This window comes from Galeopterus variegatus, unplaced genomic scaffold (assembly GCF_000696425.1).
Source record: "Galeopterus variegatus unplaced genomic scaffold, G_variegatus-3.0.2 Scaffold1148, whole genome shotgun sequence".
NCBI classification, from domain to species: Eukaryota; Metazoa; Chordata; class Mammalia; order Dermoptera; family Cynocephalidae; genus Galeopterus; species Galeopterus variegatus.
The window spans coordinates 40,635-67,459 of NW_007727259.1; the positions used below are offsets into that span (position 1 = coordinate 40,635).

At 53.6% G+C, this 26,825-nt stretch overlaps 1 protein-coding gene across 2 annotated transcripts; it reads left to right on the forward strand.

Moving 5' to 3' along the window:
- Positions 1-2,873: 2,873 nt before the first annotated feature.
- RORC (RAR-related orphan receptor C) lies at positions 2,874-26,480 on the forward strand. 2 transcript variants are annotated; one of them, XM_008575137.1, is made up of 11 exons: positions 2,874-3,008; positions 5,274-5,303; positions 16,363-16,448; positions 16,802-16,943; positions 18,172-18,684; positions 18,900-19,021; positions 19,993-20,125; positions 20,293-20,400; positions 20,579-20,689; positions 21,834-21,943; positions 24,855-26,480. In XM_008575137.1, the coding sequence occupies exons 1-11, from the start codon at positions 2,969-2,971 to the stop codon at positions 25,014-25,016; spliced, it is 1,557 nt and encodes a 518-aa protein (XP_008573359.1). In that variant the 5' UTR covers positions 2,874-2,968; the 3' UTR covers positions 25,017-26,480. The 2 variants fall into 2 exon arrangements, with proteins under 2 accessions (XP_008573359.1, XP_008573360.1); XM_008575138.1 differs by lacking the exons at positions 2,874-3,008; positions 5,274-5,303 and adding an exon at positions 14,953-15,035.
- The last annotated feature ends 345 nt before the right edge of the window (positions 26,481-26,825 follow it).

Genomic DNA, 26,825 nt, shown 5'->3' on the forward strand with positions numbered 1-26,825 from the left:
CTGTAAGCCTGTGACTATAAATGTTAATTGATAGATGAGAGGTCATCCTGGAAAGTTCAAGGCCAGGAGCTAGGGTCAAACTTCCACTGTTCTCTCCACCCACAGTGGCCTTTGTGACTGGAAGGGGGAGGGGTGGAGACTACAGGTGTTCATAGAACCTGGGTTGTCCACTTTTTAACGGTTGAGGCACAGCCCCCTCCCTGAGTCACTACGGTGGGGGGAGGTCTCCCCAGGCATGGGGAGACCTAGAACACAAAGAAGGTGGTCCCTAATCTCTGGATCAGGCTTCTCACAGGAGATGGCCCTCCAAGGATGGGGCTGGGTGGTGTGTGGCATTGCAGGCTGCCCAGGCCTCACATATTTTCCACCCTTAGCCCCCAGGCCCTCCCTGGAAGGGAAGGCTTATGCTGAGCTTTAAGTGGTTTCTGTGGTTTGGGGGTGGAGAGGAAGGGAAAGAGAAGTTGGTGACTGCTCTCCAGTTCCAAGCCACCACTACCACCTCCTGCCTCCTCTAGGCTGTTTGCCCCCTGCACTGAGATTCCCCAGCCTGATAAGGGGACTGGGCACGTGGGGGTGAAATGATTCTCTGATCTCTATCAGCCTCCTCCTTGCATAAGAATGTAAAATGTATTTGAAAAGGAAATAACTACTGCCCTCCTTCGAAAGGACTGATTCCTTCAGAAAAGGGGCTGTGATTGCAGCAAGAAGGTTAAGTGAGAGGGGAGACTCCCAAAAGGATAACAAAGGTAGCTTGTTGTCCTGGGGATTATGCCATCAATGATTAGGGCAGGGAAGGAGCAGAGACATGAGAATGCCTAGGAAGCATGTGACTCTCTAGGCGCAGCGGCTAGGACCCGGTCTTCCCAACCCCAAGTCACTTCCTCTCCACCCCACGCAGCAGCACAACTGGGAGAGGCAGCCATAGCTGCAATATTTAGGGTGCTGAGTGCCTGCCTGCAATAATTCTGCATGACCCCCACTCTGTGCCTACAATTGGGGTCGGAGGTTTGGAAGGGCCCCAGGAGACCCAGAGTGACCAAGAAAGAGAGGCCTAAGAGGAAGAGAGATAGAGAGGGGAGTGCTGGGGAGGCACATAAAACAGGAGAGTCCTGGCCAGGCAGGGCCAGGCAGGGAGAGGTGGAGAGAGGATTACTGTGGAGCTCTGGAGAGAGGAGAGTAGAAACACACTGCCCAGCAAGCCCCCCACATCCCCTGCAACCTGTCCCCTGCCCTTGCTGGCTCCGCTTGTCAGCCAGAGGGTACCGGGTGGGGTGGTGCCACAGAAAGCTTTGCCTCTTACTCCAAACCTGCCCAATAGCAGAGCTCCAAACAGACTGACATCCTGTTCTATACAGAGAATTGTCCATAGACACGTGGGCCCGCACTTGCTGGAAGAACACCGGGATAGTCAGAGCCTTGCAGGCGCAGACACAAACCCTCAGACTCACAGTACAAGAAGCTCCCCAGAAGCTTCCCCTCCTTTTTCCTTACACTCCGTGCCATTGTCAACCACTCTAGGAGTTGGAAAGTCCTTCTCCACATCTGACCTTTGTCCCTCAAGCTGCAGACATTGGAAGACTCTGGGAGCTACCCAGGAATAGAGGTGCTGATGGTAGAAGAGTGTGAAGCTCCAGGGTAGGGCAGGAGTGGAAGATGGTGAGATGGGAGGGCAGAATATGGAAGGGACAGCTGCCTGCGCTCTCCACACCAGGTGCCACGTGCTCCAGGTGGGGGGAGTGGGTGAGTCACGAGGCTCTGGCGTGGCCGGCTCCTGCTCTGCTGTTTACCAGCTGGAAGGAGAGCAGGAGGAGGTGCCAGGGAACCTCCTGCTGCAGCCTGGCACCTGGCCAGCTCCTGTTGGGTAACTAGGAGAGCCAGGCCCAGCTAATCAAACTCTGGGCCCAGGCCATGCAGAAAAGTGGCATCCTGGATCCTTGGCCCTCTGCAGACCCTTCAGTGCAGGCCTCAGAGTGGGCCTGCTCAGTCTGTGTGGCTCTCCTCCTCCCTACTGGTCCAGTGGAGGTCTCACCTCTTCTCTCCCCTCCCACTGTTCCTCTCCCTCCACACACCTCTAGGCCTGCCCCTGGCCCCCAACAAACCAGGAGCATGTGGAAGCCTCGGGGAGTCAGGGAGTTCTAAGAAAGGGCAGCAGGGACAGGGGCCAAGCAGGTAGTGGCCTTAAGGAGCCAAGGAACCACTGGACAAGTCTGACCTCATCCTGGAGAAAAGGCAGAATCCCCCCAAATATGCCCTCCCTTCCCCATCTTCCCTGTTCCTGTCACCTGTCTTAGGTAGAAACCACAGGATTCTAGGGGCCGGCCCGTGGCTCACTCAGGAGAGTGTGGTGCTGATAACACCAAGGCCACGGGTTCGGATCCCATATAGGGATGGCCGGTTAGCTCACTGGCTGAGCGTGGTGCTGACACCACCAAGTCAAGGGTTAAGATCCCCTTACTGGTCATCTTTTAAAAAATAAAAAAATAAAAAATAAAGAAACTACAGGATTCTGAAGGCCTGAAGACCTGGGTTCAAGTCATAGATCAACTGCTTGTTGTCCTTGGGCAAATCCTTGGGTAAGAAATTAATATCTCTGAGCATCATTTGATTCATTAGAAAATCTAGAATAATTATGCTTCCCTGTGGGGGGTGTTGTGAGGAGTAACATAAAAAGTAACATCATGGATTTACATAAAGTGCCTGACAAAGGGCCCGGCACACAGTAAGTGATCAGTAAAGGCTAGTTCCCTTCCTTTCACCTATCCTGTTTCTCCTCAAGGCTCCAGACTCTGGTCCACTGGTCTCTTCCTACGTCCCCTCCTGGTGCCAGGACGCTCTGCCAGCCACTCCTTTCCCCTGCCTGCTGACAGGCCAGGTGCTCCCTCCCTCCTCCCGCCTCCCTCCCCTGGGCCCTGCTCCCTGCCCTCCTGGGCAGCCAGGGCAGCAAGGACGGCACCAAGGGAGCTGCCCCATGGACAGGGCCCCACAGAGACACCACCGAACCTCACGGGGTAAGAGGCCCCACAGCCCTGCAGGCAGCTGGAAGGGACAGCCAGGAGGCTCAGAGGAGAGGAGAGATGGAAGAGACTGGGAAAGAAGTGAGCAGGGGAGGCAGGGACAAGAGCACAGAGGAGAGAGAGATGGATTGGCAGGGGAGTGCAGCAGGGTGAGTCGATAGAAACTGAAGGAGAACCAGGAGGAGGGGCTGGGGAAATGACAGAGGAGGAGAAATAGGAAAAGGGGAAAGAAAGGAAGAGGTGAAGACGGAAAAGACAGGTTGGAATGGGGGAGGGGAGGGAGAGAGCAGTGTCAGGGAAGCTAGATCAAGGGAGGGATCAGAATGTGGGCAACTCTCCCAGGTATGAGCGTGCCCCTGGGAGGTGGTGAGGACACTGCTTTACTGATCTCAGCTGGCCAGGCCCCTGGGCAGCGGTGGCATTCACCAGTGGAGGAACCTGTCCTGCCTTTAAGGAGTGACAGACTTGGGGGTGGGGAGAGCAATCACATTCTGTCGGCTGCCTGTGGCCACTAGCCTGACACTTTCCTCCCCACTGGCCCAGGGGTATGGGGTTTCATTTTCAGCACAGTGTGGGACACTGGGCCAGGGGCAGGGAGGGACAATCAGGTAGTCCCCACTGACAGTCTAACTCAGGAACCCCCTCAGAGCAGGATCCCATGGCCACACGCTTGGTCAGCCATGAGCACCGAGGGAAAAGTATGAGTTCTGGAGTTGCCAAGCTCCAGAGCTGCCTGGTGGAGGAAGAACTCAGCTGCCCGGGCAAGCAAGGGGAGCACCCCCATCCCAGCTCTGCTCTGAGGTGCAAGGCTGGAGGCCAGAGAGACAGGTGCCATGTCAGGGAGGAAGCTGGGTGGGGCCAGGTGGGAGCCACGCCCCCTGCAGGCAGTCCTCCCCCTTCCCCCATCCCAGCAGAGCCTAAGCCATCAGGCCCACTCACCCCAAGGCAGCCCGGTGTAGGAAGCCTGCTAGTGAAGAGCATCTTCCAGGCAGAGGGACAGTCTGCGTGTGTGGTGTATATGCGTGTCGGGATTGGACAGCAGGAGGAAAAAAGGAACAGAACAGAACCAGATGTTAAGGAAACTATAGGGGGCATAAGGTGGGGCTGGAGGGCTTTCTAGGACAAAAGACTGGCCCCGTGCTCTTTGTTGCGTGTGTGGTGTATATGCGTGTCGGGATTGGACAGCAGGAGGAAAAAAGTAACAGAACAGAACCAGATGTTAAGGAAACTGTAGGGGGCATAAGGTGGGGCTGGAGGGCTTTCTAGGACAAAAGACTGGCCCCGTGCTCTTTGAGGCACTGCTAGGCAGATGTAGGAACCCTTGCTAAGTGTTTCATAAATGCTAACTGTATGAGTGAATGACCCCCCAGCCATGCTGTAGCAAGGGCTCTCCCCTCAGCAGCTGCCCCTTCTGGAGGTCTGTGCAGACTTGCAACCCCCATCAACCACCTGTATTCCCTACTGCCTGGTCTCCCCCCAGACCCAACCATGCAGCAGCAGGGAAGGGATTTGTCCCTCTGCAGGCTGCTGGGCCAGTGAAGCCTGGCCCGTGGAAGCCAGAGAGGGGTCTGTATTTTCAGTTCTCCCTTCTTCTTCCTACAAACATCCTCTCCACCCTACTCCCAACTCCCATACCTCTGGAATTCCCTGGTGCTTTCAGGCATGGATAAACTAAGAGATTTCACTCCCACAGAGACTTAACTCTGGCTGCAGGACATTTATTGTGCACCGCTAATGTGGAAATTACAAGGTGAATAAGACAGACACAGTCCCTTCACAGGGCTTACAATAGAGCAAGAAAGATCCATTTCATAAACAGTGGGGGCTATACAAAAAGCAGTCAAGTCATGTGTTGAGTGCCCCTAAATCAAATACAAGGTGCTGAGTGTGTCTGCACGAGGGCGGGGAGGGGCTCGCATGGCTTCTCCAAAGAAGAGATACAATCTGAGACCTGAGGGATGAAGGGAAGTTGGTTAGATTAGGAGGTGTGGGAGGGAAGGGCATTCCAGGCAGGAGCAGCAGCTTGGGGAAGTCCCAGAGGCAGTGGGGAACCGGGCACTTCGGAGGACCTGGAAGAGGGCCAGTATGGCCGCAGAGCAGAGGAGGAAGGAGAGGGGAGCGCTGCGCAGTCAGCCCACCCTCTCCTCAGGCGCCAGGCTCTGCTGGGAAGGAAGGAGGTGGGATCCTGTGAATGGGGGAGAGTCTCATCCCCGCCTTGGTCTTCAACTTTTGACCTCAACCCCTCTTTTCCCTTTACAGAGCTGCTGGCTGCAAAGAAGACCCACACCTGTGAGTAGGGGGATGGGGGCAAGAACTGGTGCAGGGTTTGCAAGATGGAGAATTCAGCAAGGGCTCTGGGACAGAGATGGAGGCGCAGGGCAGGATGGCATGGGCCTGAAGGGAGGTCGAGCCAGGAAAATAGAAGGGTGAAGAGGAAAGGAAGGGGAGGGGTGAAGAAACCACAGATAAGCGCCACGGGGGTAGATAAGGAAGAAGCCTGAAGAGCGAAAGGGAAGCCTGTAAAGAAACAGGGAGAGCACAGAGGAAAAGGAAACCATGCAGAGGGGAGAGGTGCTGGACAGAGGCACAGGTGGGGGCGAGGGCGGGCCAGACTGCTGGGCCCAGGAGGGCAGGAGATGGAGAGCGAGGGAGAGGAGGTGGTCTCAAGAACTCAGCACCACCACTAAGGGAGGCCAGGGAGCCTGCACCAGGTTTTGTGGTGGCACAGCCAGGTTTGGTGTTCTCTGTGGTTAACACATCCTGAGGTGTGAACAAGCCTAGAGCCAGGTTGTGCAGGTTTGGAGGTCAGGAAAGTCTCTGTAGGAAACAGAATGAACAGGATCTGTGAATGAACAGAATGACACTCTGTGCCTTGGGGCCCTGAAAGACTGAGACTACAGCATGTGAGAAGGGGCTAGAGCTCAAGAAGGACTTCCCAGTGGACTCTAGTGAGTAAGCATCCTCTCTAAGGATCCCTCAGCACATCAGATCTGTCTCTTAGTTTGTGGGAGAGGCTACTCCCCCAGAAAAGGCACCAATTCCACCTCAGTCCAAAACTTATGCCCATCAGGCCATGCAGGCCCTCAGCAGCCCGAGGGCACTCTGGGGAAGGCTTCCGTAAGCATGGGGCCCTGAACTGGTGAGGACCTCTCTGGGGTGGGAAAGGCCACCTCCACTTCCCCATGGCCTTCCCTGGATTGCCTGCCAGTTCCTCCTGAGAGCTCACTGCCCACCTCCCACTGCCAAAATCCCCTAGAGCCTCCCTGTTCCACGCAGAGACATCTCATAGGGCAAGGCATCACCCTCCTGCCTGAGCTGGCCAGACAGGGGCTACGGACTGTCTAGGACACTACACCCTCTTGGGTGGGGGCTTGCTTTGCTCAGCACAATCCTGATTAGTGCCTCGTCTGCCCCTAGCCACAGGGCCCCACGGAAATGCTGAGCAGGGCCCTGGGAGGAAAGCGGGTCAGGGAGTGACGCGGGTGAGCTGGGGGAGGGGGCCAGGGACCATATGTGGGTGGGGGGAGTAGGGGGACTTTTGGAGCAGCGGGAACTGGGAGAGGCCAAACCCATTCCTACCCTTAACCCCTTACCACAGAGACCTCGGCCAGGACCATACTTCCTTATCCCCTTCCCAATCTCCTGGCCCTCTGCAGCCATCCCTCACCCCCACCCATGAGTGTCCTCATGAAGATCCGGGCTGACAGCCTCTCCCCCAATCCACTGTCCAGCTCCTGAGGCCCCAGGAAGTCCAGCAGGGAAAGGCCTGTACCTGGCTTAGGAGCTGCTAGAGTCCTAGCAAGATCAAAGACATCTTAGGAGGTTTGGCCCAGAGAATCCAGAGCTATTAAGACCTCCGAAAAATGGAAAGACTGAAAAATGGCCCTTGAATTAAGAAAACCCCAAGAAGGGGTCCAAGATGAGGAACCCAAAGGTACCCCCAGACCAAGAGGAGGTCTGATTATGAGGGGCCCTGAAGAGGGATTCCCAAGGTTGAGGTACCCTGCAGAGCAGATATGAGGCTGAGAGGGCCTCTGAAATTTTTTCACCCCTCAGAAGGATCCCCAATCAAGAAATTCTACAGAGAAACTCACATGCCAGGAGACCTTCCAAGCTAGGACACCCTCCAAAGCAGACTTGAACCAGAGAAACACTCTCATCCCTCAAGTGGGATCTGAGGCCAATCTGCCTGAACTTGAATCCTGACTCCACTACTTACCAGCTGTGTAACCTTGGGCAAGTTACTTAACCTCTCTGTGTCTCACTTTCCTCATCTTTGAAATGGGGACAGTGGTAGCCTACCTCATAAAGTATTTCGTGAGGGTTAGATAATCCACATAAAACATTTAGAACCGTTCCCGGCACACAGTAAGCACTATCATTATGATTATGGGGAGGACAAAGAAGAGAATCTTCATTCTCTGCATTCCAATTTTAGCAGTTTTGCTCCTGAGGAAATTCCTGCGTGTTTACCTGATGATTTCTGCCCCTACTACTATTTTCATTTCTTCCCTAGTCCAGAGTATACATCATGTCTGTAGGGAGGAGCGTGGGCATGGTGGGTGGTGGGACAGCCCCCAGACTCCACCATGCTGTGCATGGCTGTTGGCAGTCTACAGGGTCTCAGGTGGCACATGCCACCAACCAGGCAGACATCCTGTGACTTACCTCGGGAAACATCCCTGTCCCTGGAGTCACCTGGCAAAGAGGGTCAGGCTCAGGGGTCATCAGAGGGAGGGGGAGCAGGAACCTGGCCCCATGCTCCTGTGAGCTCCATTCCAGCTCCCCAGCCAGAACTACCCTGGCGGGTGGAAACAGCTTTTACCGCGTGTGGCTGTCGCATGTGGTTTTGGAATTTTCCAACGCCCCCTACGATTGGCTGCCCCGCCCCTCATACCCTGCTCAGGCCCAGATTGGCCACGTGGGGTGCCTGTCATCCTACCCGCTGCACCCTTGGGGGGTGGAGTGGGGGGGGTGTCACTTGGCCACCTGTGTGGTGCTGAGCTTAAACCCCCCTGCCCAGAAGCACCGGGGGAGAGCTAGGTGCAGAGCTGCGGGCTGAGGCACTGCTGAGAGGGCTTCGCCCCCAATCTGCTGCCAGCTGCACCCCATCCCTGGGCCACTCTCCACTGAGAAGGACTGTGAGCCAAGGCGGCAAAGCCCAGGCTCAGTCATGAGAAGTAAGTGAATGGGGCACCTGGGAGCGGGGGAGGCCTGGATCCTGCCATCACCCTGAGCCCTCTGGAAAGAACGGTACGTGCAAAGTCGAGTGCTCCTCCCTGGCAGGGTGTGTCCTGGTCAAGGCCAAGATCTGTTGGGAGATGGGTGGGGCCCCTGGGGAGTCTCACTTACAGCAGCGACAGTAAACGGACTGTCAAGGAACTCTGTCATGAGTTCTGGAAAGAAACTCCAAGAGTTTCTGAGGTATCCAGCCCCCTCATTTTACAAAAAGAAACCGAGCCCCAGGGAGGCTGAGTGCTTCACTCAAGGTTACACAGCTGGTAGTGAATGGAGGCTGATTACCGGGGTCCTGCACTCACTCTCCTGGCCACTGCTGTGGTGTTTCCCTTTGTGCTTCCAACCTGCTTGTGGGTGGGGTGGAAAGAGGCCAGGGCGGCTGCTGTGCCCTGAAGCAGTAGGACAGTGAGAGTAAACTGAGGTCAGCAGGCAGCGGAGGTCAGAACCCCAGCATCCAGGCCTCAGAGCCACCACACTTTCTGCCCAACCCAGGGACATGAGGACTAAGTGGAATCCAGGCAGTGTGTGCGCGCGTGTGTGCGCATGTGTGTGGTCCTCCCACTCAGTCACCCATCTGATGGGGGGTAGAGGCAGTGGAGATGGGAGCAGTAAGTCCTTGGCCTCACCCCCTTCCTGGCTTGGAGCTGTGGGCCAACAGCTGGTGGGCAGATGTTTGGGTCCCTGTACCTTCCAGCAGAGCAAGGATGCCCACAACAGACAGTCACCCATGCTCATGTAAAGGAAGCCAGAGAACCTCTCAGAGCACAGAGTGAATGAGGAAAAAGGAAGCCCATGCCCCTATGGCCTGAGGCAGCCCTAGCTTCAACCTGGGGTCTTCCCACAAGCCACAGGAGGAAGGCCATATTGGGTCCTGGAAAGACCCATGGACTGAGAATCTGGTTCTGGTGCCATCTCTGTCACTTACTAGGCATGTAGCCTTAGGCAAGTCACTGGGCCCTGGCCTCTAGTTTGCAAAACAAGGGGGCTGAGTTTTCGCAAAACAAAGCCAATTATAGAGTTTCCCAATTCTGAAATCCCAGGACCAAGGAGAGAGCCCTGGTCCCTCAAGTAGGCATCCCCAAGGGTAGTGAGGGAGACTCAGCAATCCCAGAGAGGTGAAGAAAAGGAGGCCATGGAAAGAAAAGAGCGCCACTTCTGTGATTGGGACTGAGACTGCAGTGCAGGGGTGTGAGCTGTGATGGATAAGGAGGGGTTGGAGCCAAAAGAGGAGCCAAAAGCTTCCAGACAAAGGAAGAAGAGCCTCTTGGAGCTCCGGTTTCCCTTCTAGCTTCTCCCTATTAGCAGCAAAGGCTGGCAGACTGGTCTTCCCAAAAGTGGCCCCAAATCAGCAAATCAACCACGGGTTGCAATGATTGGGTATGCTCCAAGCCAGCAGCAGGGCAAGAGTCCCCAGCAGGGGCTGAGGGAGACACTTGGGCAGCTCTCCATTCTATCCACCCCCCCACCACACATACAGCACTGTCCAGGCTGGTGGGTAGGACAGGGGGTCTCCTCCAGTCTGGGGGTCACTGCCAGTGGTCCTTCCCACCTGGACATTTCTGGGTATCTCATAGCCCCACGTTATCTGACCCTCGTGAGTGCCAACCACCACCAGCCCCTCCGACCACTGCTGGGGAGTCAGAGCACTCGGGGCTTGGGACTGTGACCCACCCAAAGAGAAAGGGCCAGACACACAGAAGAAACAGACCAAGAAATAGAGATGCAGAGGCTGAACTCAAAGAACAGATAGATTAACATGGGGAGAGGGTAATGTCCAGATGGAGACATGGATGAGAAATACCAGGAGAGCCTGAACATGGAGACGTGAAGCTCAGAGACTTCTGCTAGAGTGTAGAAGATCACAAGGCACGCATACACAGGGCAAGGCAAGGGGAAGACAGGCAGGAGAGGGGAGACAGAGTGAGTTATTGACTGGGTCTAGGAAAGCAGTTGTGGGAAGCATGGAGGTTCTGACAGGATGGTACAGGCTCCCTGACACGGTAACCTGCTGCTGTCAAGTAGAGAAGAAATGTCCATTAGCAGAGAATCCGCACCAGCCAGAGGGAGGGTGGCCCAGTCATCTCACTCCAGGGGGCTTGTGTGTGTGGAGCCAGTAGGTGTACAGCCCTGGCACAGGCCTGGATGGGAAGGTGGGAGGCCAAGGGGTGCGGGGTCACATGCCTGTCTCTGCTGTGCCCGGATCTTTCTTGGGTCTGATCACGATCATGAGAAGCAGCAGGCCAGAAAGAACTCCAAGTCCCCAGGGTGCCATGGATCTCACCTTGCAAGCCCAGGGCAAGCCGAGGACTGTATAAAGGGCTTCCTCCTTCCCTGTAGCACCCCTCTTTCCCTTTCTTCCCATTTCTGACAGAAATCCCAAACGCCCTGAACCCAAGGTACTAGAATTTGGAGAGCCCCAGCCTGTCCTGTCACAGCAAAAACATGTATGTTGGTACTGCTGTCCCTACCAGGGGCTCACTCTCTCCCTCCCCTGCCTCTGTGACACTGACTCAAACTAACAGGGAACAGGGACTTTCCCATGCTAAGTGCTCCAAGGAAGGCAGCCCTGGGGTCTTGCTCCTGTCCCCAACAGCTGGCCCTGTCTGAGGTCTAATCTCCACTCCCCCTGCAGCTGCAATGCAGCCCCTTCGCCGGATCTCTCAGGCTCAGAAAAGATGGAGATGTCTATGTGGGGGGAGGGACAGTAACAGGGCAGAGACTCAGGGCCAGAGCCAGTGTCTTTCTGGGTCCACTGGCCTCCTGGAGCTTCAGAGGTGCTTTGGAAAGGAGGAGCTACAGCCCTGGAGGAAGGGAAGGCGCTGGTTGTGACGTCTGGGCTCCCACTCCTCAGAGCTTCCTCCTGGTGATTCATCCCCTCCCCCCATGCACTGGTTGTTTTCACTCAATTCTCTTGTTTCCCCTCCTTTCTCCTGTCCCAGACTGCGGGGGTGGCGGGGGCACCAGGAGGGGGTTTCGGGTGGCTGGCTGTCTTTCATGGCTTTTCAAAACCCCAGACTCTCCCTCGCCCACCTGAGTTTTAGCTTCACTATTTTCTCAGCCCTAGGATCTGGGTGTATCAGCAGAAAATTCTCACCAGGGGCTGTGGGAAGGGCCCTGGCCTGGGCTGGGGGTAGTGTGCACCAGGTAGAACCACTTCTCCCTGGCCCCCACCCTGCCCTCCCTCTCCTGCTGCCCTGTGGCAGCACCCACCACCTTGGTTTCCAACTTTGCAGAAGCTGGGGGAACTGAGAGCTGAGAAAGGAGGGAGGCTGGTGGCAGGTTGGGGTACTCAAGGGACCCCTAGCTAGAGTTGTGGTCACAGTGGGGAGAGGCACTGAGAGTTTAGGTTGTGGGGAGAGAGGGGGCCTAAGCTGAGAAAAGAGATACATTCCTCTTTCTCATTCATTCATTCATTTCTGCCGAGAGAGGTCCACCAGGATGTAGGAAACCTAGTCCACACCCTAAAAGGAGCCGTGGTCTTTGGAGCAGTCCCAAATCTGGAACTCTGCTGGGATGGACAAGTTGTCCCACCTTGGCTTTAGAGAAATGGGGAAAGGCTGGGACCACAGAGGAAGAGTTGGGACAGAGGGAACACTATCTCTCTGGATTTTTATACTACAGATGAGTCCTGGCTTTAGTTCTATGGGTTTCCTCCCTAAATTGCATTCTTAGCTCACTACCCTCACTTCACACTTTTTCCCCTGCAGCCAATAACCATGTCCCCTGTCCCATTCTCCTCCATGCATTTGAGCCTCTCATCCTCCTAGGGCATATAGCTTAATAGTTGAGGGCATTGGCTCCAGAGCTACAGTGACCTGGGTTCAAATGCCAGATCTGCCACATCTGGCTGTGTAACCTTAGTCAAGCGACTTGTTCTTTCTAGGCCTCAGTTTTCTCATCTGTAAAATGGGGACAATTCTAGTAGTACCTACTTCACAGGGTTATTGTGATGATTAAATAAAAATGCATATAAAGCCTGGCACAAAGTAAGAATTTGGCCAACACTTACGTCTATCATTATTATTCCTCCTTAATCAATATCCATTGAAAAAAAGGGAGAAAGAAAGAGAAGAGAGGAAGGGGCCCAGCTCTAGACTGACAAAAGGAGTTGAGGACCCCAGGGTTCCTCTGTCTGAATCCATTCTCCACCCTGACTGGGGCTGGTTCTGGGGTTTGTGGGGAGAGATCCCCCTCCTCTGCTCCTACCACTTCCTCTCTGTGGCATAGGGCACCTGGACAGGACCCAGGGTTGGCTTCCTAGGGTGGCACAGGGCCAGGCTCTGGGTGCATTCAAAGAGCACTATCAATGAATCTTGCAGCTGTGAGGAGGGTGCGATTAGAGGGGGCTGGAGGTAGAGGAGGACTATGTTGCCTCTACCGTATTTCTCCTCAAGGAGGTTCTAGTAGGATGCTCCCTGGAGATTGTTTGATCTCTGAAGCAATCCAGAGGAGATTCATTTTCTTTTTCTAGTACTGTACTAGAATGAAGCTTTACAAGTCACACTGGATGGCAGGGAAGATACAACAATGAGCTCAGGAAGATAGCCAGCCCTATTCCCATCCCCTGGGAGCAGCAGCCTGGCACAAAAGCAGGAAGAAGGACTAAATTCTTTCTACTCATAGTATAAGCTGAAGACCAGCATGCGCAGGCACCACCCAGGAGCTTACGAAAATGCAGAACCTCAAGCCCCACTTCAGATATTCTGAATAGGGACCCACAGATGAACAAGATTCCCAGGTGATCTTGTTTGAGATGCAAAAGGCTAGAGTCATTCAGTCACTAGATGATTTAAGGAGCTAGTATGTGCACCGCACCAGGCATTTCTCTCTCCTTTTAGAGGCAGGTGAGATACAAAGATCTTTGCAAGAAAGCAGGCGAGGGTACGGACAGAGCGAGGGCTGCTGTGGGAGCCGAGCGATGTAGGGGCTGGCCTAGAGGTCCCTGACCTTTGCTTGGCTCTGGTTCCTGGCACCGTCAGGCCCTTAGATGGTAAGTTCCTGGCAGGCCAGGCTCCCAGGCAACAGTTTGAGTAATCCTGTGATTACTCAGCTCCCCCTCCCCAATCTGGGTTCCCACCACCTGCTGCTTCAGGGAAGGGGCTCGCAGGGGCAGGTTTTGAAGGTGCCTCCTGGAAGGTGTTTTCAGCTCCTCTCACCCCACCACCACTCTACCAGTCCCCTTCCCGTTCTCTCCCCTCCCCTCCTCCACAAGTCACACACACTCAGGCGCACTGGTACTTTCTCTTTGAGGTTTGGGGTAGATGGCATCGAGGGAGTACAGGTGGCAGGGGAAGGAGGGAGGAGTAGGACAAGAGCACCTGATGGTGGTGAGGGGGCCACCAGTTGGGTCTGGGGCCAGGACACAAGTGTGTGTTTTTCTGTGTTTCTGTGGCTATCTCTCCATCTCTAGGCCTATGTCTTTGTTTTCTCCCGTTCCCAAACTTCTTGGTGTCTCTAGCTCAGAGAGGCTAGAAGGTCTGACCCTCTAGCTCAGAGTCTCTGACTCTATGTGCCTGTCTCACTGTGCGCCTCTGTTTTGGACTGTGGTTAGGGAGGACAGAGGAGGGGCTGACCTGGTGGCTGGGGCCCAAGGCTCCAGCATCCCCCATACATGTGTATTTGTGAAGGGGATCCTTGGCTGGCCGCATCTTCCTATGAGAAGGGCAGGGTCTTAGTGACATTGTTGTGAGGTTCCTAGGGTCAAGACCAGCAGTGGGTCAGGTGTGGGGCAGGGAGATGTGTCTAGGGTCACCCATGTGGTCAGTGCACACACGCACACGGATGTGGCTCCTGGAGAAGGGAAGAGGCAGGGAGGCCTGTGGTTGACTGCTGGGCAAGAGCCCGAGTTCCCACTGTGGCTTGGCCTAATCTCCCTCCCACTCACTTTTTTGTGTGACCCACGTTGGTTTCTCCCCTTTCTGGTCTTAGGGCCACTGAGGAGAGAGTTACCGCAGTGTTGGAGGGAAAGCTGTGGGGCAAGAGCAGAATCTGTGGGGCCCACATGCTTCGCCGGCCTCACCGTGCCCAGTGGGTTCCCCCGCCTTCACCCCCACCCGGCAGTAACTAGTGTATGCAGCGCTTTCTCTCTACACAGGGCTTTCCCATCAGTGATATCATTTAATTACTCTGTGCTACCTGCAATCACCATGGACAGGCAGTATTGTTTTTATCCTGATCTTACCGACAAGGGAGAGGCCTAGAGAGAGAATCTAAGTGACTGGAAGTGCAAGTGCCCCCACATTTTCCACCCCTCTTCCAGGCATCTAATCCCCTCTTATTCTTTCTTCCCCCTATGCATTAAAACCTGCTCTTAATTTACTGGAAAGAACCTAAAAAGCTCACTTACCGTCTGGTCCTGGGGTGCCCACAGCTTACTGCGTGGGTGTCGGGAGGGCAAGTGTGGCTGGTGGAGGGGAAAGAATCAACTTCTAATGGAGGGACTTCAGACACCCACGTGTCCTGGCCCCATGGGGAGGCAGCTACTGACTCCACTCAAGGCTGGCCTGAGGGGATGATGGCTTAGGCTGATGAAACTATATTTGGGGACTGGTGGGTAGGCCATAGCCTCCCTCCCAACCTCACATCAGCAGGCCCTGCATGTGGCCAGAGGCCAGGCCTGGGGCAGGAAGTGAGCCACAGGAATATGGATTTGCCCTACAGGGAGGCTGCCACTTCTCTGACCTTTGGGTGGGAGACACATCGCAGATGAGAAGGGGCTTTGGCCCTAGACCACTTTTCTGGCCGGTTCCACCTCAGGCCTCCACCCTCAGAGGGAGACAGCAGGTCAGCAATGGCAGAAGAGACTCACATGCCCGTGGAAGTGCTGAGAACATCTGAAGTAGCCAGAGACCTCAAGCTTTGCCCAGCTGCCTTTCAACATGGGCCGGGAGTAGGCTCCTGCTTGTCCCTTGAAACTCAGCAGAGAGCCATGTGCTTCAACAGGGACAGGGCAAAATAGAGGAGTCAGACCTGGGCCAGCAGCAAACTACAGGGGAGAGGCAGCAGGCACAGGTTATAGTGAGTTCAGTGGAGAGAGAATCTGGGGTCCTGGTGCCTGGCAAGCAAATGCTAACATGCACGTGTGTACGCCAGCTCAGGCAGACCTGCCCACTGGTTCACAGATCACATATACCTTTCATGCATGTACACACCTCTTCAAATCTGCCCATTGATGTATATGCCCCCAAAGTGATGTACACAGATCAGCATAATGGGAAGCTCAGGAGAACTGGGATATAGACCCAGCTCTCAGGCAAACTAGTTATGTGAACAGGGCCAATACCTTACCTTAGCTGGCCTAGTCCATCTGTGAAACTGAGTGGCTGAAAGAGATGGTCTCCAGTTTCAGCCAGTTTTAGCATTCATAATTTGTGCTTACACAGTTGGACACAGATGCCCTTATACACACATAAGTATATGCACTCTTGCACACTGATATACACAGAGCCACCCTCTCTCCGCTCTGGGGCCAAGGGCCTAGGAGCCCTGTTTCATTCTCCCCCAGGCTCTCGGGCTTCCAGCAGAGCTGGGTTGTTGAGCCCCACTCTCCTGGGCTCCTGGGCTCTGTGCAGCCCCTCCCCGCGCCTTCACTGTCTGGCTGAGAATGGCTGGCATCTCTGCCCAGCCCCCAGTTGCCTCCTGCCTGGTAGTCCACATCTTCCTGCATGCCCCACACTCTGCCCATGGGTGCTGAGCCTCAGTGGGGGAGGGAGATGCAAAGGAAGCCCCTTGGGCGGGAAGCAGGTGTGTGAGGTGGTGAGGACTCCTATGTCCCAAGGCAAGAGGGAGGCAACTGGAGCTTTTCAACTCGAAGGGCTGAGCAGGTGGCCTCTTTGCAGCTGCTTTCTCTACCTCCATAGAGATATAACTCCCGCCTGCCCCCTATACACCCCCCTCCTCTGTGAAACAAAAAACAGCCTCCTCAGGCCCTCTGTAAGAAGCATTTGGCACTTCACTTCCCCTCCCATTTTGCAAGAGGGAAACAGTAAGTTGAAGCTGGTTGGAGAAGTGGGGGAAGCACCAGGTACCTGTGTCTGCAGTCCAGGTACATGGCGGTAGGATGCAGAAAAGCCTCCTGGACTGACCTACTTCTCTCTCTCTTCAATTCCAGCACAAATTGAAGTGATCCCTTGCAAAATCTGTGGGGACAAGTCGTCTGGGATCCACTACGGGGTTATCACCTGTGAGGGCTGCAAGGTGAGTTGCAGTCACACATGTGTGGGCCCGCACGTGCACACACAGTCTCTTCAGAGAGGGAGGAGAAGGGCCTCCATGGCTCTGGTTCTGACTCCAGGGATGGTCTCCTACGGCAGCTAGGGAGCTGCCTTGTTGACGCCTCCCTGGAGAGCCCTGAGTACAGGGAGGGCCTTGTCCTAAGCTGCAGAAGTGGTTGCAGGACAAACTGCAATTACGCAAAGAAATGGAAAAGAGAGACTTGACAGGTCACAGGATGTAGGAAAGCTGGGGCCGGAGCTCATGGCTGGAGCCCCTCAGGATCAAGCTGGGCCTGGCCAGGATAAGCAGTCTTGGCCTCCACCTGCTTTCCCCAGGGTTTCTTCCGCCGGAGCCAGCATTGTAACGTGGCCTACTCCTGCACCCGTCAGCAGAACTGCCCCATCGATCGCACTAGCCGAAACCGATGCCAGCACTGCCGCCTGCAGAAATGCCTGGCACTGGGCATGTCCCGAGATGGTGAGGCCAAGCAGGCAGCCCCCGGGGTTTCCCTGGAATCTCCAGAGCAGCAGCCTGGCTTGCTGTGCTAGCCAGGGCTTAAGCCGCAAAAACGCCCTTCCAGAGGTCTGCTCTCCATTCCTCCTGTTGACAGCCCCATGTCTCTTCCACTGTGGGGAGGAGCAGGTCACCCCATCTGAAAGCTCTTCAGATTTACCAACTTCAGGCTCTGCTGGGACAAACCTCCTTTTGCTGAGGTCCCAGACCTCTTCATCCCTTCCTCCTTGGGATGAATTCTCCTCCCCCTGCTCCTCTCTGGCCCTGCTCCCATCCAGTTTCTGCATCTTTCACTACTACCCCATCACTCCATCTCCCTTCCTAGTCCCCCATTCCTGTCCTAGGACTCAGGACCGTGGCTATGAAGGGAAACAGAGTCAGCCTGAGAATAAACCAGAAGGTTGGAGGGGAGGCTGGTGTTCCTGGTGACTTATCCCCCTTCCTCACCCCCCACCTCCTCACCAACCCCTCACCCCCCACCACAGAAGGAGTCCAGGGCGGGGCTGGGGAAGGCGTGAGGTGACAAGGAGCCTGAAGGAGCCCGTCAGCACTTTTCAGCACCCAAAATAACAAAGCAAAAGGAAACACGCAGGAGTGCAAAGGGGCAGGCGGGGCAAGGGGCTGTGCCCCCACACCTGGGAGGGGTGGCGGGGGGAGGAAAAAGGCAGGAAAGAGAGAGCAGAAGAGGATGTTAGAAACCAGCCGCGGAGCGGGTTGGGCTGTGGTGAGTATCTAGGTCACCAGGGAGCCTGCAGGCCTGACCACAGGGAGACCTGTGTTCTCTGTTCTCCTCTTCCTCTGACCCTCCCAGACAGGCGAGTTGACCCCAATACAGCTTGAGGCCCCCTACTCAACCACCCCCAGCACCAGCATCAGGAGGCCAGAATGCCTAGCCCAGACTCATTGCTCGAATTCTATTAGAAGTTGGTTTAGAACATAGAAGATTTTGCTCAGGAGATTGAAATGGCAGGCTGGACAGATCCCTGAGCAAACAAGGGAGAGAGGTAGGAGAGGTCTTGAAAATAAGCTCCCTAAAGGGAGGTTCTAGGCAAGGCTGGAGAAGCTGTGCTTGGAGTCAGCTAGCTATTCAGGGAGCAGCAAGTTAGTCCTGTCATGACCAAAATGCCTGGCGACCCTGCCCTGTACCATGTTCTCCTGCCTCATAAACTCCTGACCCCTGGACCTCTTTCAGCTGTCAAGTTTGGCCGCATGTCCAAGAAGCAGAGGGACAGCCTGCATGCAGAAGTGCAGAAACAACTGCAGCAGCAGCAACAGCAGCAGCAGGAACAAGTGGCCAAGACCCCTCCAGCAGGGGGCCAAGGAGCAGACACTCTCACCTACACCTTGGGGCTTCCAGATGGGCAGCTGCCCCTGGGCTCCTCGCCTGACCTACCCGAGGCCTCTGCCTGTCCCCCTGGCCTCCTGAGAGCCTCAGGATCTGGGCCCTCATATTCCAACAACGTGGGCAAGGCAGTGCTCAATGGGGCCTCATACCACCTTGAATACAGCCCTGAGCGGGGCAAGGCTGAGGGTAGAGAGAGCACCTACAGCACAGGCCGCCAGCTGACCCCTGACAGATGTGGACTTCATTTTGAGGAGCCCAGGCATCCTGGGCTGGGGGAACCAGGACAGGGCCCGGAAAGCTACTGCAGCTCCAGTTTGCGCAGCACCCCAGAGGCACCTTATGCCTCCCTGACAGAGATAGGTGAGCGGCTGAGGAGGTGGAGGGGTGGTGAAGACAAGGGAGGGGCTTCCACCAGCACCCCACATCAACCAAGCACGAGCCCAGGGAGTTGGGGGTCCTGGACAAGAAGCCAAGGGAGGAGGCAGAGCAGGGCATGCCAGGCAGCGAGGGGCCCTTGTATGGGTAGGAGCAGGAGCTGGCTGAGATCGAGCCGTGCCTTCCTTCTCTGGCCCCAGAGCACCTGGTGCGAAACGTCTGTAAGTCCTACCGAGAGACATGTCAGCTGCGGCTGGAGGACCTGCTACGGCAGCGCTCCAACATCTTCTCCCGGGAGGAGGTAACCGGCTACCAGAGGAAGGTGAGGCCAGGAGACCGTGCGGGAAGGGAGGATTCCCACTGCCACTGGGAGAGTCCAAGGACGGCTACCTGCACACACAGCGGGGCTGGGGTGGGGCAGGCTTTCACAGACAGGCACAGGCTGGCCAGCAAGTGTGTTTATTACTTTTAAGTGTTGTTGCGTGGGTGTCTGTGTACACCCTAGCAGATGGATGAGAGCTTTCCCTTAGACCCTGCCTACTAAAATTTTACCTGGCCTTCAGCCTACCTACTCAACCACCCAGACCTGGTGTGCTCTCCTTCCTCCTCCTCTATCAATAAAATCAATAAGCAAAACCCTGATTAGCATTTGTTAAACACCCCTTCTCTGCCATCATTTACATAATCTATGTAAATGCTTTACATAAATTATCCTCAACCTTACCACAACCAACCGATGAGGGTGGCATTTATTTCTATTTGAAGCAGACTGGGAAGCTGAGGTCAAAGGGGTTAATACTTACTCAAGGTCACAAAAGGGTGGAGTCAAAGTCAAATTCAGATGCGTCGGGCTCCAAGGTTTGTGCTCTCTCTCCTGTCACACTCCAGCAATACCACTTGATCTAAAAACTCTCATTTGGCACATCACATTTGCTTCTCAAGGTTATGAAGACCTTGGGTATGTCCTTTTTGGCGGGGAGGGGAGGCAGTATGTCCTTTTCGCCTCAACAAATGAAGCTGTGTGAAGGCAAAGCTGCATTTCCCAGGTGTTTTGTTCCCTCACAACGGCTTCTTCAGTGCTGGCAGCTGGTGGGTGCTCAGTGAGTGGGACTGATGGACAGGAATTGATCCCTGAGTGCATCTGTGCTGAGAATAGCCTTTTAGAAATGCCAGTGTTGAGAATGTGGGAGTTCAGAACCTACCCCTGCAGTTTATTAGGTGGGGCTCCCATAGCTTGGGAGGACCACAGGGTCACACAGCGGGCTACAGCGGGACCCTGCTCCCTCCCTGCAGTCCATGTGGGAGATGTGGGAACGCTGTGCCCACCGCCTCACCGAGGCCATCCAGTACGTGGTGGAGTTTGCTAAGAGGCTCTCAGGCTTTATGGAGCTCTGCCAGAATGACCAGATCGTGCTACTCAAAACAGGTACCCAGGGATGGGTGGACAGGCCTGGGAGGAGCAGGGACAGAGTGCGGATTGGGGCAGAGCCAAATGGAGTGAGCTGGCTTACGGAAACCAGGACACTGAGGCAGTCAGAGACAGATTCCTGACTGCCTGATGCTGTCCCTGCCTCTTTTCTCCCTGCTGCCCAGGAGCAATGGAAGTGGTGCTGGTCAGGATGTGCCGGGCCTACAACGCTGACAACCACACAGTCTTTTTTGAAGGCAAATACGGTGGCATGGAGCTGTTCCGAGCCTTGGGTGAGGGCAGGGGGAAATGAGAGAGAGGATTCTGATGCCAACCCCATCCAAAGCTTCATGACCCAGGTCACCCTCTTTCCAGGCAGATTGCCCCTCAGCTGCAAACGTGAAGAGGGCAGTATCTGGGGCACCACAGTCACACCTGGCTTGCTCATTCTTTCCATTTCTGCTCCATCAGGCTGCAGCGAGCTCATCAGCTCCATCTTCGACTTCTCCCACTCCCTCAGTGCCTTGCGCTTTTCTGAGGACGAGATTGCCCTCTACACAGCCCTTGTTCTCATCAATGCCAGTGAGTGTCGCTGGGCTTGGGTAAGGGACATTCAGGTGGCGGGGCAGATACTGGAGAATCTAGACCTTCAGCTGTGGTTACATCTGGAAATTGCTCTAAATGGCAGAATGAGTCCCACCAATGTTGCTGTAAGATAAAGTAAGTTAAAGTGAAGATTCAGAGGAGCCTCAGGAAGGGACACGAGCAGCACAAGGTGGGTGGTAGAAGTGGGGGGAGAGAGGAGGAGGGGCAATGAGCCGCTTCCCTGATAGAAATTAGTCTGATTATTAGTCTACGTCAGTGATTTCATTGTAGCACACATTGGGATCACCTGGGCGGCTTTAAAAACTGTTGCTGCCTGGGTTCCTTTTCCAGAGATGCCAGTGTCATCTGGGGTGCACCTGAATTTTAACAGCCTCCCTCAGGCCACCAACATTGAGAATCGCTGCTCTGTGTGAACTAATTCTAAGACTGTATGGCTATAATGGCAGGACCCTGGTTACCCTCTCCACTGAGGTGGAGTGGGCTGGGCTAAGCCAGCTGAATGCTAAGTATTTAGCAAACCTGGGAAGTCAGTCTAACTGCTCACCTGAGTTTATTTACCAAGAATCTTCTGACTCTGCCAATGAGTAGAGACCTAAACGTAACCCTTGGACTGGAAATAAAAACCTTAAAAATGACTCCTGGGTATGGAACCGGGCAAAAGGCAGTTTGTGTGTTGAAGTTAGCCACAGACTGCTGCAGAGGCCCTGGTGCTGGCCTGGGTGGCTTCAGGAAGGCCACCTCTTATCTAGAGCCATTTTTGGTAGGAGTTGGGGGAGCTCTCTTCCAACACTTTCTTTCACTTCAGTCCCCCACCCACCCACCCATGGCAGAATCCTAGTGCCTCGCATTGAATGGGCTACGTAGAATATTAGGTTACCAGGGAAAAGGTAGCTTGGAGTTAGGAGGTTAGAAGTTCTCACTCCTTTCATCTTTCCCAGTGTTCCTTGTAGGCAGCTAGCCAAGCCCAAGGTCCCAGAGCTTACCATTATCAAAACAAGACACACGCACAGAGACGAGAAGGCCTCTATCCAGCACAGATGTACAAACAGATACACCCTTTTGCTGGAAGTTAACATCGTGTTCTTTCTCGTTCTTGCTATGGTCCCATCCCCTCCGTCAGACCGGCCAGGGCTCCAAGAGAAGAGGAAAGTAGAACAGCTGCAGTACAGTCTGGAGCTGGCCTTTCATCATCATCTCTGCAAGACTCATCGGCAAGGCATCCTGGCAAAGGTAGGAGCAATCCCTGGGGTAGAAGAGGCCAGGCCCAGTGCCAGAACTGTGACATCAGGGCTTGTGAGGGCTAGTGTCTGCAGGCACAGGGGAGGGAGTGCTTGAGCGGCACATTGTGTGAGAGAGCTTGCAACAGCATCGGGAACTAAAGGAATGAACAGCGACTGCCACGCGGTTAAGGATGGAAAGTTAGCCTGGAATTGGAAGGGACCTCCAGGGAACAACTCGGTTTAATATAGCCAACACTTACCCAACACCTGCATGTACAGGCACTGTGGAAAGATACAGAGATTTCGTCTTTGCCCCCACCAAGAGATTTTAATCTGGTATGAAGAAGAGACATGTGTGCCAATAAATATAGAGTAGAGTGTGTTTCCTGATAATGATGACAAAGCGATTAACAAAATGCTTTTGCTGCTATGCTCTCTCATCCTCATGGCAACCCAGTCAATAGGACAGGTATTAAAATCTCCCTGTAGCAATAAGGAGACTTCAGTGACTTATGTATGCTGTTAGTTAAGTGATAAATGCAAGATTTAATTCCAGTACTCTTTCCACTACATCCCTGTGCCCTGGGATTATATCACTATAATAAGAGATATTGGGACATTGTTATGGGAGCACAAAACAGGGATTACAAATAATTTGGGGGTAAAAGGAGTAGATCATAAGTGCTTCCTACAGAAGGTGGCATTTAAACTAAGCCACGAAAGATGTAATAAGATTTTAACAGTCATTCATGGGGGTGGGGCAGGCATTGTAGGCTTAGGGAATAATATGAGCAAAAATAAGGAGCCAAAATAGTGCATACATGAAGAATAGCTCGTGGCACATTTTGATCAAAGTGTAAGATCAGGAGCTGGGATAGATTGGTGAGACAGAAGAATAGCAGAAGATAAGCCTGAAAATCAGGTCAGGGGCAAATCAGGACTTCCAATGCCATGCTAAAGAGTTAAGGCTTTATTCCTAGGCAGTGGGGAGCCCCAAACGCTAGTGGAATGATATAATCAGAGCTGTCATTCAGACGATTTACTTTGGAACCAGTGTAAAGGAACAATTTATGTAGTTATTCAAATGAGCCCTTGCTATGTGCCAAGCACAGTGCTGGGGGTTGAGGATACAGAAATGACTTAAACAGTCTCTGCCCTAAAGAACTTTAACTTTAATCTACTATAAGATAGATTAGAAGGAGAAGAGACTGGAACCTGGGAGAGCAATTGGGAAGCAAATCTTGGATGCACTTTCAAAATACATCTCCTCCTCCACCATCACCCCACAGCTATCTGCTCTCACTTGGACAAGTAGAGGCCTCCTAACTGGACCCCTGCTCCACCCTTGTCTGCCCCGTAGCAGCCACACAGCACCTACTCAGCACTTACGATGGCTCTTTTAAAAAGGCAGTCATATCATGTCCTTCTCTTGTTCTCAACTTTCCGATAGCTGCCTGTCATGCTGAGAATCAAATCTAGAGTCTGTGTCATGGCCAACTGGCCTCCTCATATGACCCCTTTCTCCTTTTTACATCTGACCTTCTACTGCCCCCATCAATCACCTATTCCAAACACACTGGCCTCCTCGCTAGTCCTTGGACACATCAAGCCCAGTTGCATCTCAGGGCTTTTGTACCTGCTGCTACTGTCACCCGGAAGGTTCTTCCCCCAGTCTTCCAAATGGCTCGCTCCATTCCTTCATTCAGGGGAGGCTTTCCCTAACCGCTTACTTCATACAGAAAGCCTTCCACCCATCACCCAGCTTTAAAGAACTTATTATCCAACATATTATATATTTATTTATTTTCTGACTCCCTCACTAGAATGTAAATTTAGTAAAGGTAGAGATTTTATTTTATTGACTTATGCATCAGTATACAGCCCATCACAGTGCCTAGCCCAAATTCAGACAGGTTCTCAACAAATATTTGTTGAATGAATGAATGAAGTTATTGCACTAGCCCAGACAAACTCAGAGTAAAGCAGCAGAGAAGAGAATGAATTCAAGAGCTATGAAGGGATCTCCATGCTGCCTGCTTTTCCCTGACTGTCCCTTTCCCAGGAAACTAAGCCGCAGGGAGCAAGGCGATGGCTGGTGAGAGGTATTTTTAAGCCTCACTTAGCTATATGTGACACTGCAGGAGATGAATGGTTTTTCCAGCATTTCTCCAGTGAGGTCTCCCTGCTTGTGTCTCATCATGGGTTTCTGCGCCTTTTTCATTTCCCGTTTGGCTGAGGGCCAGCAGTGTTGGTTTGCTATTTGCAGTGTTGCGTACCTGCTTAGGAAGTCTGTTTAGTTCGGCCATGGAGTATGTGCCTTGTGCCAAGCAGTATGATAGGTACAGAGGGGACAGAGGGAGAGCTCCCCACCCAAGGAGCTTAAATGCAGGGTGGGAAGGCAGACAGATTAGATCATTTTCTTACAATGTGGTAAGTGCCACTGAGGGAAGCCCAGAGGAAGGACGCTTGCTCCAGACAGAGGGAAATATTCCAGGTGCACGTGACACTGGGAGGTGAATAAGAATCAGCCAAGCAAAGATGAGGTGGAAAGGCATCCCAAAGAGGGGAGAAACATGGGCAAAGACAGAGGGTGTGTGACAGCACATGACAGAGAGAGTCACAGAAGGTCGCTGTTGTAAAAGCATGAAGTGTGAGTTAGAGCCTTTAACAAGGTTCATGTTAGGAGTAGCAGGAACATGATGTGGGGGCTTCACCCATAAGACATTCCCCTGTCCCACATCAGCTCTCACTTGCCTCTGATGTCCTGACACACACATGCTCATACTTCTGCCAGTGGGATTTGGCTGATCGCAAAGTGCCAAATGCATTGGGAAAATCAGGAGGGTTAGCCCAGCCCAGGAAGGATGAGAGCACTTCTTGCTGAAGTACTGACCCTCTCTTCCCCATTAACCCATCTCTAGCTGCCACCCAAGGGGAAGCTTCGGAGCCTGTGTAGCCAGCATGTGGAAAAGTTGCAAATCTTCCAGCACCTCCACCCCATCGTGGTCCAAGCTGCTTTCCCCCCACTCTACAGGGAACTCTTCAGCACTGAAATCGAGTCACCTGAGGGGCTGTCCAAGTGACCCAGAGGAGGGGCTCCTTTCCTCTCCCCACAGCCTGCTGGCCCACCGCCCGGACCCCGTTCCACCCCCAGCGTCTTCCTTTCCCGTGTCCTCTGGAGGGTGGTACCTGCCTGCTCTTTGGGAGTGAGAAAGTGCTGAGACTAGTTTACTGCCCACAGGCTTTCCTGCCAGTGGGACAGTAGCCAGAGGGTGGGGATGGAGGAACACCATCTCCAACCTCAGCTTTGTTCTGTCTCATTTCCCTTACCCTTTCACCCCAGCTTCTGGGAGGCATGGGGTGAGTGGGATATATAAGGACCTCTAGGGAGGACCAAGGTGTCCTCAAGAAAGTTGGGGAATCCAGGGTACCCTGGATGAACAGAACTCAACTCTGGGCTCAAAAGCCACAAACAGGCCTTTGAAATACCTCATTGCATTTCCCCATGGGCTTCGGCTGGAGGAGATGGATCAAGCTCAGAGGCTGGTGGCAAGAGCCCAGAAGGACCTGTATATGATATGAATCTGGACCTCTAGATTTCCTGCCTTCCCTCTTCCTCCTAGCTCAGCAGGGAAGTGACTGGGCACCCTGCCCTTTTCCTGGGGTCTTGAAAAAAATAGATATGTGGAGGGTAAGGATGGGATGGGGGTGAGAGGCTGGGGATAATTGCTTTATGGGATTTGGGTATGGGGATAGAGTACGATGAAGGCAAGAGCATCACAGACAGATATAGAGTTAGAACTCAAACCTCTTATGTGCACTTTAAAAATAGGCTTTATTGGTTAGCACAGATCTGATCAGAGACACACATCCACATACAGGTGAAACACATTCAGACTCAACCTGCAATCATGCAGCTCTATAGACACATTTAATCTGTCACAATCTCTCTCACCCTTGAGGTCACAGCTCAGAGAAGCCTAGTGGCCTCAGGGAAGAGTCCCAATCCTGAGGGACCCCAGAACATTTCCATGGTGCTCTAGTCCACCAATCTGAGACCCGGGGTGGTCTAAACTCCATCCCAGCTCCAGCTGTCTTCTACCATGAGAAGCCCCAACAGAAGCAGAGATGGCTGGACACTGGTCAGTCAAAAGGCCAAGGACAGACCCTGGAAGGACTTTCCTAACCCTGCCCCTCAGCCCTACTCTTGTTATGGAGAAAGGAAGCAGATGCAATCCCACCACTCTGTGACTGGGGACCGCTGACTCCAGCATAGAGGAGGAGACCAGGGGACAGAGGACAGACCTGTTTCTGGAGCTGTGATCTTGCCCTAGAACTTCTCTTGGCTTTATAAATAGCTGTGAACCCTCCTCTGAGGGAAAAGCAGCAAATGATGGGAGGGGGATTTTTTTTTTTTTTTCCTCTCAGGGAAGGGGTTTGGCTGGGTAAACATAAACCCCAACTTGTGCCATTCTTTACAAAATGATTTTAAAGGTAAACAGTATGTGTGTTGGGGGGTAGGGGAGCCTTAAATAAGATTACCCATATGCCTGCCGTCTCATTCCTGTGTGGAGACCCAGGTCTCCAGGTCAGCAATCCATCCGCATTGTAAGGCTTCTAGCCCCTGCTAATTTCTCCCAAGGCTGAGCAGTCCCCCAAAGAGGCTTGTGAACTGATCCTCAGGAACCCTCACTGAAGGAGCCTCAAACTGTTCCACGGGGGATGTTCTGGACTGAGAACTTTCCCACAAATGATACCCACAGGGCACATTTAGATTTAGAGATTGTACCGAATTGCCCTGCATCTCAGAGACCAAAAGACAATCCTCTGAAAGGTGGTTGACCCGAGAGCTCCCCAGCTTCCCAGAGGGGAATCAGGATGTCAGAAAGACC